The sequence below is a fragment of the Enhydra lutris genome, unplaced genomic scaffold (assembly GCF_002288905.1).
Source record: "Enhydra lutris kenyoni isolate GAN:26980312 unplaced genomic scaffold, ASM228890v2 scaffoldscaffold42, whole genome shotgun sequence".
Classification (NCBI taxonomy): domain Eukaryota; kingdom Metazoa; phylum Chordata; class Mammalia; order Carnivora; family Mustelidae; genus Enhydra; species Enhydra lutris.
In genome coordinates this window covers 9,601,832-9,622,244 of record NW_019154126.1, presented here as the reverse complement: position 1 = coordinate 9,622,244, position 20,413 = coordinate 9,601,832, and the positions used below count along the sequence as shown (strand labels likewise).

The window sequence follows — 20,413 nt, the reverse complement described above, 5'->3', positions numbered from 1 at the left end:
TGTTACTATGGTATTCCAGAAAACCGAGAGATTCTGACTCACAGTAGATGCCATCATCTGACAGCTAATGTCCCCAAGGATAAAGTTAAAGAAATATTTTCATGAAAGGATTCCTACCATTTGCTTAATTAACACATCCATCACCTCCCATGTTTATCTCTTTGTGTATGAGAACATTTGGGTTCCACTCTGTTAGCAAATTTCAATTCTATAGCACAGTGCTGTCAACGACAGTCGCCCTGTGTTACAGAAGAGCCTCAGACCTTATTCATCTTTTAGCTGACAGCCTGTATCCCTTTACCACCCTCTCCCATGTCCCCCCATGCTCCCTCCCTAGCCCCTGGGGCTCCAACCCCATTTTTACTCTCTGTTTTTATTCGTTTGACTTTCCTAAAAATTAGATTCCACATATCAGTGATGCCAGGTGGCATTTGTCTCTGCCTGGGTCCTTCACTTAGCCTAATGCCCTCAAGGTCCATCTGTATGGCTGCAAATGGCAGGATTAAAAAAAATTTTTTTTTCAGTTCAAATAAATAATTGAGCTACCCTTCAAAAAATCAAGATGTTGGGGTAGTCAGTTCAGCTCTACATCTTCTGGTTACAACCATTTTGGCACAAAGAATAAACATGCAGAGAAATGTAGCTTGGGAGCTGGAGAGCCAAGTTCTGGTAAGTAAGATTGTAGCCGACCTCCCTCTACGCTTGGTTCCTGCTGCCTCCTCTCCTCCTTTCTTGGAAGACTCTCTCACTTGACTCTCTAAATTGAGTGTGAACCTCGCCTTCTCCTTGGACCTTACCAGGCTAGCCCTCCAGGCTCTCTGTATCATCTTAACCTTTACCTATTTTACCTTTGAATTTTGGTTGTCATTCTGGGCTTGTTGCAGCAGAAGGGGCATTTATTCCGAAGTTGACATGTGACATAGGAGCCTCAGTCAGGTAAGTTGGGGTGTATGTTTATTTTATGTGCTCTGAGCTTATAGAATGGGTGTGTGTTAAGACAACACGCAATCATGAAGTCAATGACAAGTGGATTTGTCCTTGTGCCTGCCTAGGTGGTGGAAGGTTTGATGGAGCACTTAAAAGAAAGACACAGAGTTAGTCAAGAAAAAAAAAAGGGGGGGGGGTAGAGAAGATTTTTTAAATGAATTAAGAACAATTATATCAACGCAAAAATGGGATTTAAAAGATAAGTCTATTTAAAAATCCATTCTTTGCCAGACAACTTCTGAATCTCAGCTCTGACAACAATCTTTGCTCTTACTCCCTCAAGATCAGAGATTGTGCCAACAGAATGATTTTGATTACCATTCACAAAAGTCATGATTCTTACATACCTTCGTATCTCTCATGGGAAGATTCTAGAACACAGAGGCGGGGAGAATTCAGAACACTGTAGTTCTCATTAAAAGAATGAAGAACATCTAAAATGCAACAAAATGAGAATTTGTTGTTTTGTCATGGCAACTTATAGTTCCCATCATGGTGACTTATGAGTCTAATGATTGGGTAGTGTGAGTTATCTAGGATTTTATAATGAGAATTTTCATATATGGTTGACCCTTGGGCAACATGGGTTTGAACTGCGTGAGTCCACTTATATGGACCCAGGACATTTTTTTTTTTTAATAAACCCAGGACTGTAAATGTATTTTCTCTTCATTATTATTTTTTCTATAGCTAACTTTATTGTAAGGATATAGCATATAACACATATAACATATAACATATGTGTTAGCCAACTGTTTATCTTACTGGTAAGGCTTTAGGTCAACGGTAGGCTATTAGTAGTTCAGTTGTACCGGAGTCAAAAACTAAATGCAGATTTTCCAGTGTCTGGAGGTCAGTGTCCCTAGCCTATGCTGTTCAAGTGTCAACTATACTTTCATAGAAGCCAGGTTAAAAAATTCCAGAAGTATATATTCCAGCTTATTGAGCTCTTCAAGCACAAGCATGTTTTCTAATATCTAAGTTGTAGTGTATTTGCCAAAGTGATGGTAGCAGTCAAGTCTTTACATTTACTGTGGTCATATAAGCAAGAGCTTACATAAGAGACGGCGCCCACTCCCCCAGTTCTCCTCCCCCCGTGGGAGAGTGCCAGCTGAGGGTCAAGAGAGGGGTCATCCCACTGCAGAGGGGGCCTGAACCACAGGCGCCTGCCATGCTGCTGGGACCAGGGGCGGGGCGCCGAGTCCTGGCTGCAACAGATTGTAGGGGCACTGAGCTGGCAGCAAGTCTTTTGTGGGAAGGCGGCTTTCCCCGAGGGACCCATGAGGCGAAACTTTGTAAATGCCTTTGGTTGGACCTGAAAAAAAAAAAAAAATCACACATAGGTTTTTAACCAGCAAGACTTGCGTTTCATTACGTCTGGCTAGTAGGATGTTTTATTTCCAGGCTCCGTTAGATACTTGCGACAGACAAATTTAAGCTAGCTGAAAACAAAGGGGAATTTATTGGAAGAGCAGTGGGATATTTTAAATAATGGAAGGAAGGGGACGGATAATAAGTTTAAAGGAATGGAAGTGATTCCAGTTGAACCTTGAAAGCAACTAGGACGGGAGTCCCCGACGTTGCCAAGGTTCTTCTCTCAGTCTATCCCTCCGGGTCAAGTTCCTGTGATCTGATTGTGGCCTGGCTGCCTTAGGCAACACGGGGTACTTCCTTGTGAAGTTAGTGGGGTGACTCAGATAGTTAGAGGAATAGGGCCATTAACAATTTCCAGGATTCATATGTGTAGCTCTACCACTAGCCGCACCTTTTGGAGTTCTAGTTTAAAAAAAGGTTCAAAAATTCTGATTGGCCCCTATCTGGATCAGTCACTCTGGATGAGGACCAATCACTATACTCCCATCCTAGAGGGAGGGCGTTGGGTTCCAGCCCGTCTATTGGGCATCATTTCCAGAGAAGAGTTTTTTTTTTTTTTTTTAAGATTTTATTTATTTATTTATTTATTTATTTATTTATTTATTTATTTGACAAACAGAGATCACAAGTAGGCAGAGAGGCAGGCAGAGAGAGAGAGAGGGAGGAAGCAGGCTCCCTGCAGAGCAGAGAGCCCGATAGAGGGCTCAATCCCAGGACCCTGGGATCATGACCTGAGCCAAAGGCAGAGGCTTTAACCCACTAAGCCACCCAGGCGCCCCTCCAGAGAAGAGTTATTAGGCATAGAAAATACCTGAGAGGCAGAGAAAACACACACGAGAAGAAATGTCCTTGGGTATTATGTGTAAGAATGTAAAGGAAAAAGGATATTGAGAAAACTTAGCAAACATCTTTCCACCTGCCAGTAACTTGTTTTATAAAGAGAGGAAACACCAAAAGTCACCACATGGTTTAGTAACATTGTTCTTTTGAAAAGACTTTATTTATTTATTTGAGAGAGAGAGAGCGAGAGCAAGCGGGGACAGAGGGAGAGGGAGAAGCAGATACCCTGCAGAGCAGCGAGCCCGATGTGGAGCCTGGGTCTCCGGGATCATGGCCTGAGCCGAAAGCAAATGCTTGGCTGACCGAGCCACCTAGGCGTCCCTAGTAACATCGTTTTTCTAATTTTTAAATAAACTCTCCTGTCAGCTAGTGTTTCTTTTCAGATCTTATAGACACTGCTTCTCTTCTCCTTTACATTCTCACCCACACTCATACACAGCACCCAGATCTCAGGATGCAAAATGAAAGATGGGGTTTCTGTTCTGAGAAGCCATTACGTTTCCTCTTTCCCTCCTGATGCTCACCTTCGGTGTGTGAAGATTCTAGCTGGATAGCCCATAGCTGATGTCGTGTGTGTGTCTCAGCAAGTACACGTGCCTTTTTCCACCATAAGGTTTTCCTGACGGTCCAAGTGTTATTCTACTGACCCAGTGGAAAAGTTAAGTTTAAACGGTATGTTGTATTCTTAAAATCCTTTAATGTGGTGAGAGCTATTGTCATTCCTTCTACTCTATTAAGAATACAGAATAGGGGCACCTGGGTGGCTCAGTTGTTAAGACTCAGCTCAGGTCATGATTCCAGGGTCCTGGGATCGAGCCCCGCATCGGGCTCCCTGCTCACTGGGGAGCCTGTTTCTCCCTCTCCCACTCCCCCTGCTTGTGTTCCCTCTCTCGCTGTGTCTCTCTCTGTCAAATGAATAAATAAAATCTTAAAAAAAAAAAAGAATACTCCATAGCTCTCATCACATTAAAGGAATAGCAGATGCTTACATAAAGCATCCCACTGCAGAGGTGTCTGGTTGGCCCAGCCGGCTAAGTGTCTGCTTTCCGCTCTAGTCATGATCTCAGGTTCTTGGGATCAGCCCTGGGTTGGGCTCTGCACTGGGCATGGAGCCTGATTAAGACTCTGTCTCTCCCTCTGCCTCTACCTCTCCCACTTGCTCGTGGGCACATTCTCTCTCTCTCAAAAACAAACAAAAAGTGTTTTATTGCCGTTCATGATGACACCCTCACCTACTTATTGGTTGATATTCTCTCATTCCAATACCAATTCAAAAGGAGCTAGCTTCAGTATTACAGAATTACAGACTCTTAAAAAACAACCATCTTTCACATGAGACTCTGCGAGTGTCTCCGGCCAAGAATCCTCTCCTCTCTGTGATGCTCCTCTGAAGATGGCCCTCTCCGGCTTTCTTTCACCCTCCACCCCAGAAAAAGGCCGACCCCCTCCCCTAGAACAGTGTATACTCAGCCTCTCTCACCCAAGAAAAGGAAAATCTACTTTTCTGGCCTCTTATAAGGAAAAAGGTAACTGATTTCTAATGCAATTTGAGCTATTCTCTAATTCCAAGTTTTTTTGTTTTTTTTTTTTTTTAATATATATTCATCATCCTCTGTCCCTTTTGTGTGTCTTCTGATATCAGACATGAAATTTTCCACCACAGGGCACTTGATCTTGCATCACCGACTTTCCTACCTTGCCTCACCTTGAAGGAGTGACTGTTATCACAGGACTCCAGAATTTCCCAGTTTGGGGAGTAGGGATCAAGTTATCTTTCTAAGGAGTACACAGGATCACTTAGGAGATCAATAACCACCACCATGCTCCTTGAAAGAAATTACAGTTGTTTTAATTCTGTATCAAACTGTTAGCATGCTGGGAAACGTAATGCTTAGCTTTCCATAAGAAAGTAACCCTTTTCCATAAGCATCACAGAATGTCAGAGAGCATAGGTCCATAAGGCAAGTGACTCTGCTTCTCTAGTTTCCTTGCCTGTGAAACGGATCTCACAGGCTATGGTGGTTAGGATTAAGTGAGCTGATCCACAGAAGGGGCCTTGGAACCTGCTGAAAACACAGGAAGGACTCAGTGTTAGTGCTGTTATTATCCCTGGAGTTAATCTCTGTGAGGCAGCTGGGTGCCATGGGGAGAATACCGGGCTTCTGGGCAAAGCCTCTGGGTTTCTGTTCAAATCCTGGGTCTTTCTTTACCCCTGTTTGGGCAACACACTTAATTTCAGTATCTTTGGATACAAAAGAGGATTAATATCACCTGCTCTAGCTATAGGACAGGGGAGTTAGTTGTGAGAGTCAAAAAAGATAATGCATTGTGAAAATAGTATATAAACACGAAGCCCTTATTATTACTCCTTGTCCTCTGTGATTTGGTTCCCATATACAATTCTGACACTGATTCTGATATGTGTGGGTTTTCCATTACCACCAAGAAATTCTCCAGCACCAGCTCGGGGTCCTACAGGTGAACTCAGTTTTGACACTACCTATCTGGAGACAGCGTCAGATCCCACAGGGGAAGGGCTCAGTCCCACATGACCGCCCCCACCCTCCCCAGGCCCCCACATCAGACGCCAATCATAGGTCCAGATTGTACCCTGGGCTGCCGATCCAAGGGCTGTAAATTAGAGGTTTCTGTGACGCCACCTGACGTTCCATGAATTTGCTAGAGTGGTTTATAGATCTCAGAGGAACATTTTACTTAACTAGATCACTGGTTCATATAAAAGGATATAACTCAGAAAAGCCAGATGGAAGAGATGTGGAGTGCCAGGAATGGAGGAGGGGAAGGGTGCAGAACTTTCATGCTCTCCAAGCGCATGGCTCTCCCCAAATCTCCATGTGTTCCCTTATCCAGAAGCTCTTTGAACCCCATCCCTTTGGGTTTTTATGGAGGCTTCATTACACAGGCAGGATTGATTAAATCATTGACTACCTGCGAACGATCCAATTTCCAGCCCCTCTCCCTTCGCCTGAGGTCAAGGGGGTAGGACTGAGATTTCCTATCCTGGAGTCACATGGCTGGTTTTCCTGGAAACCAGGCACATCCTTAGGCACTGCTTAAAGGTCACCTCAGGACACATTCAGGTGTGGCTGGGAGGATCTGTTATCAATAACAAGACACCTTTATCACTCTTATCACTAAAGAAATACCAAGGGGTGCCACCAGGAAGAAGGACAAAGACCAAATATTTATTTCTTGCTTTAAATCACAATATTACCCCTTTGTCATCTGTCTCCCAAAGGTCCTTTAATGATGAAGTGCCTCATTTAATTTGTGCTAGTTTGAGTTTGGGTTCTGTCATTTGCAACCACAAGATCAGGTCTGGGAGATACTTAGCATTTGATAAGTCTTTATAGATACATTTATTTTATCCTGACAGTAGAAACAAGGTTACCGAATCAGAGGCAGACGGACTGCTTACTTAAAAAAGATCTTTACCCTCTGCCCCATTTCACCGCAACGCAGTAGGGCACGTGTCACATTGCACATATAAAGGGGATGGGGGGGCACGTCGGTGGCTCAGTGAGTTGGGCATCCGGCTCTTGATTTTGGCTCGGGTCATGATCTTTGGATTATGGGATCGAGCCCGGCTTCTGACTCCGCACTCAGTGGGGAGTCTGCTTGGGATTCTCTCTCTCCCTCTGGTCCTCCCCTACTCTCTCTAAAAATAAATAAATAAATCTTTAAAGGGGGATCCATACTATTGGAGAGGAACGCCCAAATTATACATTTTGGTGCTTTATAGGATCTATTGCCTGAAACTAACTTCTTAACAGAAACAAACCCTCTCTGGGTGGAGAAGGGGAAGAAGGTCACTAAGTATTACAACACACGTAAATGAAGATAAATGAATAGCAAACAAATGGCTTAGGGGAGATCAACCTGTAAATCTCTCTGTTGTAATTCACTATCTGTCTTCCAAGGAATGATTCCACTCATCCTTATACCTAGGATGCCCCTAAATTTTGCTCAGAAAGCCAGTTGGCAACAGGAAATAGTCACATTGTTTCTGGTAGCAGGTGGGATTGATAGGACTTGGTGCCTGAATTTGGGTGGTGGGGTTGACCCTGAGGTTTCTGGCTAGGGGAGCTATACAGGGAAGCTCTCTACTGGGGTAGCAGAGACGGAGGAAACTAGAACAGGGCTGTTTTGAGGCACATCGGCAGGGAAGTTCACGGGGTATACATGATGACTCCATCACGGGACAAGCGGAGTCTGACATGCTTGAGGGTCATCTGGATGGAGATGCCCAACCAGTAGTTGGGCTAAATCTGAACAGCAGGTCTGGGCTGCAGATACAGTAGTGGGGATCCTTCACAGGCAGTGCTGTGAGATGGCCGTGGGTCTGATCACAAGGACAACGTGTAGTATGGGAACAGGATAGAGGACAAACCCAGGGTCAGTCAACATCTGGGGTTCAACAAGCAGTCAATGTGCACACTGCAGAGCAGGGCCCTGGCCACATATGTTGAGCACCTGCCACTCAGCGTGGGGGCTGTTATGGGACATGTCTGCCCACCCCAGCTGCAAATCTAGGGACTGACGGCTAATCTACCCTTGAAATGAAGGGGAAATCCATCATTCCCCGGTAACTAACAGAAGCTGCGTCAAACTGGGAAGTATCTTCAGAATTGCCAAAGCAGTGATTTACAAGCCTAGGTTGCCAGCATCAGCTGGGGGAAGTGTGTTTAAAGCAACACTAGTACCAGGTTTTACCTGAGGAAGTTCTGAGTCTGATGGGTCTGGGGTGGGGCCTGGCTATGTCAGTTTCTCCTGCTTGTAGGTGACAATAATTTGCCTCTGGATTCAAGTACCAGTGTTCTGAAGTTACAAGCATATGATTGTCCTACAACAGCCACTTCACTAAGGAACAGAAAGGCTGTTGTCATGTATTTCAAGGGAATTTATCTTTGTGGCTGGTAGCAAATAAATTATAGTCATTGGGCATCTATCTCAACCCTACTGCCTTGTAAGCAGTGTGCTCATATGTATTTCTAGAGCAATATATAAGGAGGTGGCATCTTCATTGAGGCCCCTGGTTAATATCAGACAACTGGTAAATCATTCTACTTGCACGAAAGGAGAGGTCGCTCAGCCAAACCTTGCAGAAAGTGGTCAGCATGGGACAGAAGAGACCTCTGTTTTGCCTACCATCTTCCTAAGCAGCTGAGAAGCGGCTGGTATAACAAAAAATGATCATTGTTACATGGTAGCAAGAGGATTAGGGAATCAGAAACTGTTAAGAGGAGTAATAACTTTTGGGGTGGTTGGGTGGCTCAGTCGGTAAAGCAGCCAACTCTTGATCGTAGCTCAGGTCTTGATCTCAGGGTCATGAGTTCAAGCCCCGCATTCCACTTAAAAAAAAAAAAAAAGGAGTAACACCTTCTGTCTTGCCACAATTTACAGTTTACAATGAAATTTAATATTTATTGTTGCTTTTGAAAATGACTTTATTTGTCAGAGAGAGAGCACACACAAGCAGGGGTAGCAGCAGGCAGAGGGAGAAGCAGGCTCCCTGCTGAGCAAGGGGCTCAATGTGGGACTTGATCCCAGGACTGTGGGATCATGACCTGAGCCAAAGGCAGACGCTTAACCAACTGTGCCACCCAGGCGTCCCTATTATCTCACTTGGATACAACCTACCCACAGAGGTAAGCAGAGCAGATGACACTGCCCCCCTCCTACAGCCATAGAAGTCAGTCTCCTATCTGGTCTCAGAGTCAGGTTTGATGCCCAGGTGCTTTGAGTCCAAGTCAGGGTTTTTCCCACAGCCCTAAAAAATTTTAATAATTGGCATGGCTTGCAATGCCTTCTACCCTGAGAATTAAATATATATTGTGCACAGAATGTGAACAGTGGATGGGGAGTGTGGAAGAGCTGGCCAGAAAGAGCAGGGGACCGAGAATTGGTGGAGGAGGTAGAGGCACATGGGGCCAGGGACCTGGAGATGGGTGCCCGTCCTGTGCTCTGGCCCGAGCGTTTGTGTCCCTGCGCAGATTCCTATGTTGGAACCCTTGTGTCCCAAGTGATGGCATCACAGTGGAGCCTTGCAAGGTGCTTAGGTAATGAGAGTAGAGCCCTCGTGAATCGGGTTAGTGACTTTGTAACAAGGGCCCCACAGAGCTCCCTGCCCCCTTTCACAACGTGAACACATGAGAAGGTGTGAGCTGTGAACCAGGAAAAGGGCCCTCATCTGACCCTGCTGGGCCCTGATCGCAGACTTCCAGCCTCCAAACTGTGAGAAATAAGTAATTGCTGTTTATAAGACCCCCAGTCTACGGAGTTTTGTGATAGCAACGCGGATGAACGGAGACACACCACATGGTCACTCACTGCGTGGAGCAGTCATCTCACCCCTCTGGGCTCCATTTCCTCCCCTGTGAGATTATCAAGGATTTTTCATGTTCCACAAGCCCCGGTGCTCTCATTCCTGATGATCCTGCTGAAGTGGAAAAGGTCTTAGAGGAATTATTAGGCAGCTAGCAGGTACCAAAACACTAACGTCAAACAAGTCTCCATCACTGTAAAGAATGGCAAAAACATTAACCACGGATTTTGGTATTTATATCCATAGCTTCGGAAACACAGTTTTCAGGGGTGGGGTGGGGGAAGGCTTGCGATTTCTGCTTCACCTGAAAAATTTAGCTGGATCTCGCCCACGTCTGTTATGTCCACGGCTCTGTCTTCTCCACTGCTCACTTCTCCTCTGATTTCATGAATCCTGAAAACCATCATGCCTACTTCAACAGGTTCTCCATGATGTCGAGGGTTGTCATAAGGGCCCCAAAACATAACTGCAATTGCTTTAACTATTCAAAACAGCCAACAAGAAATCACGGAAAAGGCACAAACTTCCAGTGAACAATTAAGTACATCCTGGCGATGTCATGGACAGCATGGAGAGGACAGCTAATACTGTACCATGTATCTGAGCCGCTAAGACAGTAGATCTGTAAAGTTCTCATCACAAGAAAAGATATTCTGTAACTATGTGTGGTGATAGCTATTAACTAGATTAATGTCATGATCACTTCACAATAGATACAAATACTGAGTCACGCTATGCACCTAATATAATGTTCTAGGTCAGTTATACCTCAAAAAAATAATAAAGACAAAAGAAATCACACAATTTTGAATTAGTTGAAAACTTACCACACATTTGTATTTACAGCTATACTCATTTTTAATCCCCTGGTCCTGGGTGGCTCAGTTAGTTAAGTGTCCAACTTTTGATTTCAGCTCAGGTCATGATCTCAGGGTCCTGAGATGGAGCCCTGTGTTGCGTCAGGCTCCATGCTCCTCATGGAGTCTGTCTGGGATAGAGCTCTCCCTTTCCCTCTACCCCCCCCCCCGCTCTCTCTCTCTCTCAAATAAATAAATCTTTAAAAAGAATAAAAGGGATAAACACAAGAAATCATATAAAGTTTATCAGTTTATTTTAAAGACTTTATTTATTTATTTGACAGAGAGAGAGAGATCATGACCTGAGCCAAAGGCAGAGGCTTTAACCCACTGAGCCACCCAGGCGCCCCTAAAGTTTATCAGTTTTGTGGTCTATTTCCTTTCTGGTTCTGGTGTATATTTTGGATGCTTTGCCTCACGGTTTTAGCATCTATCTAGGCTAGTTTATACTAAATAAGGTTTCAAAGGCACAGGGTCTCTGTTATTTAAATGGTGTTGTGTCTCTCCTGGGATGGTTTAGGGCACCCTCTTTCATAAATTCCTTCCAAGTCCTGCAGGGACCGACCCCTGGACAAAGAATGTGGTCTTTTTCCCAGCGAAGGCCACTCATCTTACGCTAAGTTAGACTAAAGCCTGGAAAGCAATTGCACCTAGTTTTTGTTTTGTTTTGTTTTGTTTTGTCCTAAGTAGGGATTTCCATGTGAGCTTTGAAAAAGCAAGAGACCAGGTGACGGAGTCAGAAAGACTTTGTTCATATGCTGCCACCTTCTAGCTAGTGGCATGCTGGGGTACAGAGAGGACTTGAAATGTCAAGAATTTTGCAAGCCAGTTGTTAGACAAAGACATTCTTTTTTTTTTTTTTTAAGATTTTATTTATTTGTCAGAGAGAGAGTGAGCACAAACGGGGGAGCAGCAGGCAAAGGGAGAAGCACCCTCCCTGCCAAGCAAAAATCCTGACATGGGACTTGATCCTAGAACCCCGGGATCATGACCTTAGCTGAACACAGACGCCTAACCCACTGACCCACCTAGGCATCCTCAGACAAAGCCATTCTTAAAAACTATACTCAATTTACAAATAATTTAATTAAAAAACATAAAACAACTTAATTAAAATGATATAAAAAACAAGGTTACTAATTACTTAAAGCGCATCATGTCCACTCCCTAATTAGTGGTAGTCATGTTCTGTGAAGTTACCCTGAACCCTGAATTTGTGAGTACAATGTTAGAACCGCTGTAATCAGGGGAAATTCAGAGTTGGGATTCCGAGAGTCCCTGGTCACATTTCATCCGCGATCAAAACATCATCTTGTTTGATGTATGTTTCTCTCTGGATACATCTTACGTAATACATATTGTTGATACATTAATGTTGAACTCACAGCCAACAGCCCTATGACTCACACATGAACAACACTTATCTAATACATGTCTTCTCAAACTTATCGCTCTGCATGTCTGTGAGTGACCTCAAGAGCACTTCAAGGCTTGATTTTGGGGTTACAAATAAGTTTTAGTTAAGTGGGCAGGTTTGCAAATATGGACTCCCCAAATGATGAAGATCAGCTGTACATGTGATTATGCTCTTGGGGTTATTTCCCTTTATTGTATCCTTTTGGTGGAAATATAATGCCGTGCTACTGTGCATTTCTTCCCAACTTTGTGCAATGACATCACTCTATTGTCTGAAATTGGCCACGTGGGAGCATTTACACCATGGAAACTGGCAAATGCTCCAAAAAGAGGCTTGACCTGCTGATTGTCTGAATTTAAGAACGAGACGGAGAAAATGTTAATAATGCAGATTAAAGGGGTGCCTGGGTGGCTCAGTGGGTTAAAGCCTCTGCCTTTGGCTCAGGTCATAATCTCAGGGTCCTGGGATCGAGCCCCACATCGGGCTCTCTGCTCAGCAGAGAGCCTGCTTCCCTTCCTCTCTCTCTGCCTGCCTCTCTGCCTACTTGTGATCTCTGTCAAATAAATAAATAAAATCTTTAAAAAAATAATGCAGATTAAACTTGTAATGTTACCATGTCTGGAACCATTATATTGAGAACAGCACAAAAATTGAGTAAATACTCTTCCAGTAGTCGAACACTTTTATCTGCTTCAACACAGAAGTCACTCAGTGACTGAAGTTCCAACATGTGTCTTCCTCAGTTCAGTTCCGTGTTAATCATTAATGTAAAAAAAAAAAAAAAAATCAAGAGATGTGCATGTCAGAACTACATCCTTTTGTCAGTTGCAACAGGCCGGCTACGATAAAAATCAATGAAAGCATTCTATGGAAATCAAGAGTCAAATGGAATTGACAATTATGTGTTTTATGATCTACAAGTCATGTCCTATACATCGTTTATCAGGAATATTTATGACTTTAAATGCATTCATTTCCAGAGAGCTGGTGGTTTATGCAACGTCCCACTGATTCTAGACGAGTGGCCTCAAATACTTAATCCCCAAGTCCCCATTTATTTGGAGCTAAAGCAAAGAATGAACATAACTCCCTCACAAGATTTTAAGAATTAAATGCATGATGGCTTCCGATATATGGTTTTTAGGGTAATGACTCAGCAACCGTCTGCCCCATCTCTTTGCTCACCTTGTCTGGAGGACAGAACCAGTGTGGGAGCCATCCCCATGCGCATACCCGCGCCGTGTTTCTGGAGCTGGCCTGGACAGCCAGCAGGTGTCTGTCTCATCTCTGTAACAGGCCGGTGAAACCTCACCACTAGATGGCAGAGCAAGATACCTTTGATGGCTTTCGTTCTTCCAACAACATAATTGATTTGTAATAATGAGACGTATTTTACCTTTAACAGGCTAGAAAGAAAATAAACGAACTGTTTGAAGTCCGCAGTCACAGTGCTCCATCTAGACAGCTCTAGTCTGGTGATCGGTGTTGGCACCCTGAGCAAACACATAATCCTCTGATCCTCTTTTTGAACAAAAGACAAGTTAAGCTTTATCTTTGGCAGAACTGATTTTCTTCCGGCAAACCCACTGCCTCGCCTTCCTGGGCACACGATGTCTCATGACCACAGTTGGCTGCTCCATACTTTTCATAACTGTGGCCAAACCAGCTATGTCCTACCGAATGAGGAGGGGTCAGAAAAACCCCTCTCCCTCCAAACATCCCACCAAATCTCCCATAATCAGTTCTCACAGGTAACACGTTACCTACTTTTCACAGGTAACTGCGTTGTAAATGATTCCTTTTCTGGAAACTGATGCTTTGATAAGCACTGGTACCAACCTTCGCCAGGGCTGGAAAGACCTCAGAGTCTCCCGGCATTTTCCCAATCATCGATGTCTGGCCCTCGGTATTCTTGGAGAAGCCACTTACTTTTTCTTTGGAAGGCAACTGACAAGTAGTCTTTATGAGTGAAGTCTGCAAATATTGGTGAGAATGTTCAACCCCAAACAGTCCCCACTTGTTAAACCACAGACTCCCATCCATTCAGATGACCCAGCACCGTCAGGGAATCTCAAATGTTTTCCCCCTAAAAAGTAAAATACATCAACCTTTGAGAATCAAAGTGATAAAAATCAACTTGGATTAGTTTTCTCTCCACACAGAATTCACACATAAAGATTTTGTAATGAAGCTGTTACTGTAAACAGAGCTTAGTTTAATGTGTTCTATGCTCTGATGTCTCCATGAATGATTCTAATAGTTCACCCATCTGGGATGGTTCTGGTCATTGTAATGAAATCTTTTGAAGCTATTCCAAGTGGATCAATATTGAACACAATAAAACACATCAGTGTTCTGGTAAAGTGTAGACATTTCTCCCTATCTGAAACACAACAAAATGTTACCTTGTGTTCTTGAATGAAACTAAACAAAAAAGGTAGATTTTAATTGCCATGTCCACTCTGGAGTCTCTGAATAGAAGTTCAACAACCAGAATTTCAGACTACTGGGGAATGAAGAGGAAATTCTTTTTTAAAAAAAGATTTTATTTATTTGAGAGAGAGAGAAAGAACAAGCAGGGGCAGAGGGAGAAGCAGGCTCCCCGCTGAGCAGGGAGCCCCTTGTTGGGCTCGATGCCGAGACACTGGGATCATGACCTGAGCCAAAGGCAAATGTTTCACCCAGGTGCCCAAGAGCCAATTCTTTTTTTTTTTTTTTGACAGAGATCACAAGTAGGCAGAGAGGCAGAGAGAGAGAGAGGAGGAAGCAGGCTCCCCACTGAGCAGAGAGCCCGATGTGGGGCTCGATCCCAGGACCCTGAGACCATGACCTGAGCCGAAGGCAGAGGTTTTAACCCACTGAGCCACCCAGGCGCCCCCCAAGAGCCAATTCTTAAGAGCAACTCCAAGACAACAAATAATGGCTCAGAATGAATGAAAAGGATGACAGGATAGTTTTTTTTTTTTCTTCAGCATTTATTTTGAATTTTCATTTTTGGATAACCAAGCAGCTCTGTAAGAAGAATGCACAGAAGAGTCATTCTGGCACTTTCGGATAGTACATACGATTTCTGTAAAAGTCACATTCACTTGCTCAGTCCATACTCCATGTCTGGGTGAGCAAGATCAGCCCATAGGATTCCCGAGTTGATACATAACCGTATATACAGACAGCCAATGAAACCATAATGGTGGCTAGTGGCCGAAGGGATAGAGGAGGGAAGGGGATCTCTAAAGTGTCCTCTAGTCTACCTTAGCTCAACAGAATCCACGTCACACATGGGAACTAGAGAGAACACTGCGTTGAAATGAGAATTTGGAGCACAAACGGGCACCTGGCAGCATGCAGCTTAAAGAAAAGGGCTATCATTTAATAACTTTATAAAATCCAGGCAGTTCAATTAAAGGAGTTAAGAAAGAAAAAAAAAAAAAGAAGAAGAAGAAGAAAGGTGAGGGACTGTTGTTGTCACTGTAAAAAAGGCACTTGGAGTTAATGGGACCAGAATTGAAGGGCTCTCAGCTGATAAAAACTTCAGTACGATTTCATTTAAAAGGCTTGGATGTTAAGAGGTGACACTCGGGAGTTCCCGGAAGGAGACACCGAGATAAACCACCGAGAAGCAGAACAGATGAAAACGAACGAAGGAAATCTTTACAACCAAATTGCGTTGCTTTTGTTTTTGTTTTTAAAGCAAACCCGAAACAAAACCGAACCAACGCAAAAAACCTAAGCAAAGTAAGAGCACGAAGCAGCAATGCATAGCTTTCCTTTGAGATAATGCATACCTCGAGACACTAAGTGCTAAGCTAATTTCTCATTAATAACTTCACAGGAGCATTATCGTGATAAAATGGATTCAAGCAATGTGAAAAGAGTTTCATCCGTTCCCAGAATCTGAGGGAGAACTGAGGTTATCAGCAGAACCTTAGCAACATCACTTGTGGTTCCTCCGTGTCCCAGACGCCGAGGGACACCCGGGCGCTACGTTCAGCCGTCTCCCTGGAGGCGAGGCATCCGTTAACACCATCCTTTATTCTGAGTCATACCTTTGATTCTCTTCTGACAATGACACAGTGAACCCTGATGCAGCGGAAGTCCACTCCCATGGGCGCCGCCATCCTACGTCTTCCACTGACAGGGAAACGCTTCCATAAGAAAGAATTTTTGGCAACTGTATTATATACTCCACGGTCGGGTGGCTCTGCGATCGCTCATTTAATGTTAAACGCCATCAGAGGTCTCTCCTCTCGTTTCTGCCAGGGGCTCTTCTTGTCTTCTCCTTGGTCCTCCTCATCTTCCTCTTCGTCGTCCTCCTGAGCAGATCTTCTCTGTTCGGGGCTGGCTAGCGGCTCCGGGGGCACGTCCGAAGTTCGTTTTGTCGTCTCCTCCTGCAGGCTGGGCAGCTGGCCGCCGCTTCTCCGGCCAGAGCCGTCCAGCAAGCACCGCAGGGCACTGTCCTCGGGGGTGCAGACGGTCGTGCCGCACTCGCTGCCGCTTTGGTCCATGTCGTCCAGGTACACGAGCTGCGTGTAGGAGGCGCTGTCCGTGGCCCTCGGCTCTTTCGGCGGATGCTCCTGGCCAGCCGGGTGGTTCTGCGCCAGAGACAAGGGGTCTCCTCTTCCCTTCCGGGCAGATTTTGGTTCATTCATATCCACGCCAGAATCCAAGCTGGCGTCATTACTTCCGTTCCTTCCAGCTCTTTGGAGATCAATGTAGGAATGCCTAACGTGCGCGTTGGACCTGCCGTCCAGGGAGACGAACCACGCCCGGGGGTGTGGGAGCGGCTTCCCACCCCCGAGTTCCATCAGCGCCTTTTCCGTCAGGAGCTGGACCTCACTGTTCATTTGAGCCAAGGCCGCATCGTTCAGGGATGCCGGGATGGAGAGCGACTCTGACATGGACGCACCTTGGGGGGTCCACTCCCGGGTGCCTGCGTCCTGCAAGTGCTGCTGGGAGATGGCCTGGCACGACAGGGGCTGCGCCGGGATCTGGGAGGAGGGGTGCGGGAAGATCCCTGCATGGGGACTGGTGAGCTCAGCCTGCAGTCTTTCGATCTCCAGCTGCTGGTCAGCTGGAACAACCAGCGGCTGGCCCACATAGGAATGGTCCCCCGGGAGTTTCATATAATGAGCCGGGATGACCAAGGCAGGTAAGACCTTTCTGTAAACGCTGTCATTGACCTGGTCCACGGAACTGCAGCAGATCAGCTGGCCTGGCCTCGGAAAGGACGTGGGTCTCTCCAGGTGGTCTACTGATCGCGACATCATACACTCAGTAGGCCTGCGGTCCAGCAGCTGCTCCTTTTCGGGAGATGAAGGCGCGGGGTACATATGTTCCTGAATGGTGAGCTTGCTTCCTGTGGGAATATGGTTACCAGAGGCCTGACCGTCTCTGTCTTGCTTTTCAAACAAAGGCTGGGAGAGCATGGCGTTGTAGCTCCTCCTATATTCGCTGTTGCCAGGGGACTCACAGCCTTCTCTTTCCAGAGATTTCCTGGACTTTAAGGGGAAAATCTCCACAGACTTGTGGTACTCTTTTCCCAACGTCCCACTTGGTGTCAGGTTATCAAAAGAGATTTGGCTTTTATCCTCTTCCTTGTGAGAGAGAAGCTCTTCCCGAGAGCTGAATTCCTGTGAGGTACTGTAGGAGAGCTTCAGCATGGGCGTGTGCATGTCCACTTCTCCGTTGGAAGACATCATTTCCAAATGGACCCCGCTCATCAGCTCCTTGGGCCCTGGGGCGTCTGGGCGGCCGTGGCTGGTGACAGAGAGGGGACCGGGGAATTCTGACTCCCGACGAGCGAAGAGCAAGTTGATGTGAGACATGGAAGTTGACTGATCCCTTTTGGAACTCTCCAGGGCTACAGGAAGTTGCAGTTTTCTATGGTGCTGACGAGGTTTCAAGCATTTCCGCCTGCGATCAAAGATAAAATCCAAACCAAAAGGTTAAACATTCTTGGAGCAGTAAAGTTCCACTCAAAATCCCAAGTCTCCATTTCCACAGGAAGAAACATAACAACTAATCACCCGCCAGAAGCCTTCTCATCCCACACCCTCGGCCTTATTTTGATTCAGAACAGCACACGATGCAGATTTCACCTGCAGGCTTTGAGATGTTCAACCAAGTTATTCATTCAAAAATGGTCCCCCAAGAGTCGACAACAAACATTCTCACAAATGGAATAGCCGAGACATCAAAATAAGAATTTTAGTTCTGCTTTGTCCTTGAGAATACCATCTCTTAATCAGTGTTCAGGAATATTCTGAACGAGTCATGACAACTGTCAAACTTAAAAAAAAAACAACCAAAACCCAAAACTCCCTTTCTGAGCAAACTTATAAACAGCATGCCCCCCATATCATGTTCATTTGTTCACAACTTTAAGGACAAATGTTCAGTTCTTAGATATTTTTTCATGAGAAAAAAAGGACCTTGATTCAGAAAAAAAAAAAAAAAGACCTCAATATTAATGCTCACCCAAGAAATTCCATATTAAAAAAAGAGATTGCCAAAAAGGTAAAACTTTACCTGCAATAATATAAAAGGAGACACAGCAAAACCAAAAGTATGAAAGCCATTCCTCCTAAAATGGCCAAAAGAAACACCGTGTGATACGTGGTAATGTCCTGTGTGACAACGGGACCTAGAAGGTCAGAAAAGGGCATTTTAGATTGGAGAACACCTTGAAAGGAGAAGAGGGACACACTAAACTGAGAGCGTCTCTTTTGCTTCCTCTTCCCAGGTGGGGCGTGGAGCAGGGCCCAGATGCAAACACCCTTTAGGTGATGGGCTTACAGATCACCAGAAATTCACCCAATGGAAAGGGACTACCTCGACTGTCCCTGGAACAGCTGTGTCCGGGGAGCAGTCTGAATACGTAAATACTAAATGCAGTGTCAAGGGTCCCTCCATAGCCCGGAAGACAGCCGCATTCGGTAGCACGCTCAGTATTCTAAAGACATGATCTTTCAGTAAAAGAAAAAGGATGCATGATAACATAATGAGTGGGACTCTTAAACTCAGAGAGATTCAGAAATCCCTGAATATCCAGGGATTTTGTACTGCAGGAGAAAAAAAAAAATCATAAGATTTTATTTGCACTTTCCCTGGACAATTATTACTGTGTGGAGGGCCCTTTGCCTAAATGAATCAGTTGAAATGTATGACATAAATCGGCTATGACTTAAAAAAAAAAATCCACAGATTATGGGTTGTCAAGTATTTCTAAAATGTCTTCCGTTTTAAAAAATAAAGTCTTCCTCTACACTGCCTTTTCTAAATGGCTAAGCTGACCTTGGCCACAGAGCTCTTTGGAACTTACAGACAAGGTAGCAGAGATTAAACTATTTTCTTCTTAATGTATGTTGTAAAGAATCCCAAGAGGGAGTTTAACTTACTCTTTAATTCAATAGTAGTAAGAATCCATCTTAATGGCACTGACAACAGATTGAAAGCAACAATGAAAACCTCCCCAAATTATAATATTGGGGACACACTGGTGTCCAGGCATCCCTGCAGTGAGCTAATAGATGGGAAGGAAGGAATGTAGTTTTTCATTATGTCTGAGTGGCACTGTTATGATCACTATGCACCATAAACACCCATTTACTTACTGATTCTTGATATTTTAAGGGTTAGATTTCTTCAAAAATCTTTGCAAGGAGACCACTTCAGAGTTAGATAAGCCCAAGGAGGTGTACTAGTTTTTGGAAATAGTGACATTACTTAAGTCCAAAAGGTACCACCATTCTCTCCAAAACATAATTCACTTCAATGGGGTGAGTGGTGTTCATATATACAAAAGTTGGAAAAATAACTGACAACTATACACTGCCTTAGTCGTTCAGAGAAATAATTTTTTACCCCGACACGACCCCCAGAGACATGGGCAATGCCTTGGTGGGAGCCACCAAGAAATCTGGGGTACATAAAAATCATTTCCAAATAACTCAAGCTCAATCCTTTAAGTACTTAAAATGTTATTATCTTAACTTCTGCCAATGGAAATCTCTAGAAAATTTACAGCCGTACTTCATTTCCTTCTTAACTAGACAATGAAAGAAAAAAAGCCCTAATTATTTTCTTGTTGGTTTTGGGCTCATGAAGGCACAGCATCTCTGTAATTTGTTTTTATAAGAGGGACAGCTGTGAGGTTACTAATGTATGTATTTCTACATTCAATGCCCCCAGGGGCTATGCTCTGTAAGCTTTTTATAGATTCTTATCTCTTCCTTTGCTGCTAGGAAGGGTTGGTGGACCTACGGCAAGAGGTTCTTTCTGCCCTCTTTACAGAGGATCTATTAGTCTGTGGCGTGATGGAAAAACTGAGAGCCACGGTTGTCGGAAATCTATCTCGAACCAAAGTTAACTGTAACGCATGGGCTTTGTGGCCTCTATTTGGGTACTTAAGGAGTTTCTTTTCTTTCCTTCCTTCCTCTTAGTCATATTCTAGATATTTCAAATTTGGAGAGCGGGGCATTTCTGTACTTGGCTCACAACCTCTACTGCTCCAAGAACATGGTCGCAAGGGAAATACAGACTCTGAAAGTGGATGTGAAATGTACATGTTCTTAGAATGGGAACAGAAAGTGC

The 20,413-nt window shown here is 44.5% G+C and overlaps 1 protein-coding gene across 1 annotated transcript in view; it reads right to left on the bottom strand.

The window, feature by feature from the left end:
- Positions 1 to 14,774: 14,774 nt before the first annotated feature.
- Positions 14,775 to 20,413, bottom strand: part of LOC111155592 (family with sequence similarity 171 member A1) — a 128,681-nt gene continuing 123,042 nt past the window's right edge. The window contains exons 7-8 of the mRNA XM_022515843.1: positions 18,350 to 18,464; positions 14,775 to 17,734 (exon numbers count right to left, since the gene is read on the bottom strand). Coding sequence (XP_022371551.1) covers positions 16,033 to 17,734; positions 18,350 to 18,464 — 1,817 coding nt within the window. The 3' untranslated portion in view covers positions 14,775 to 16,032. The remainder of the gene's footprint in view (positions 17,735 to 18,349; positions 18,465 to 20,413) is intronic.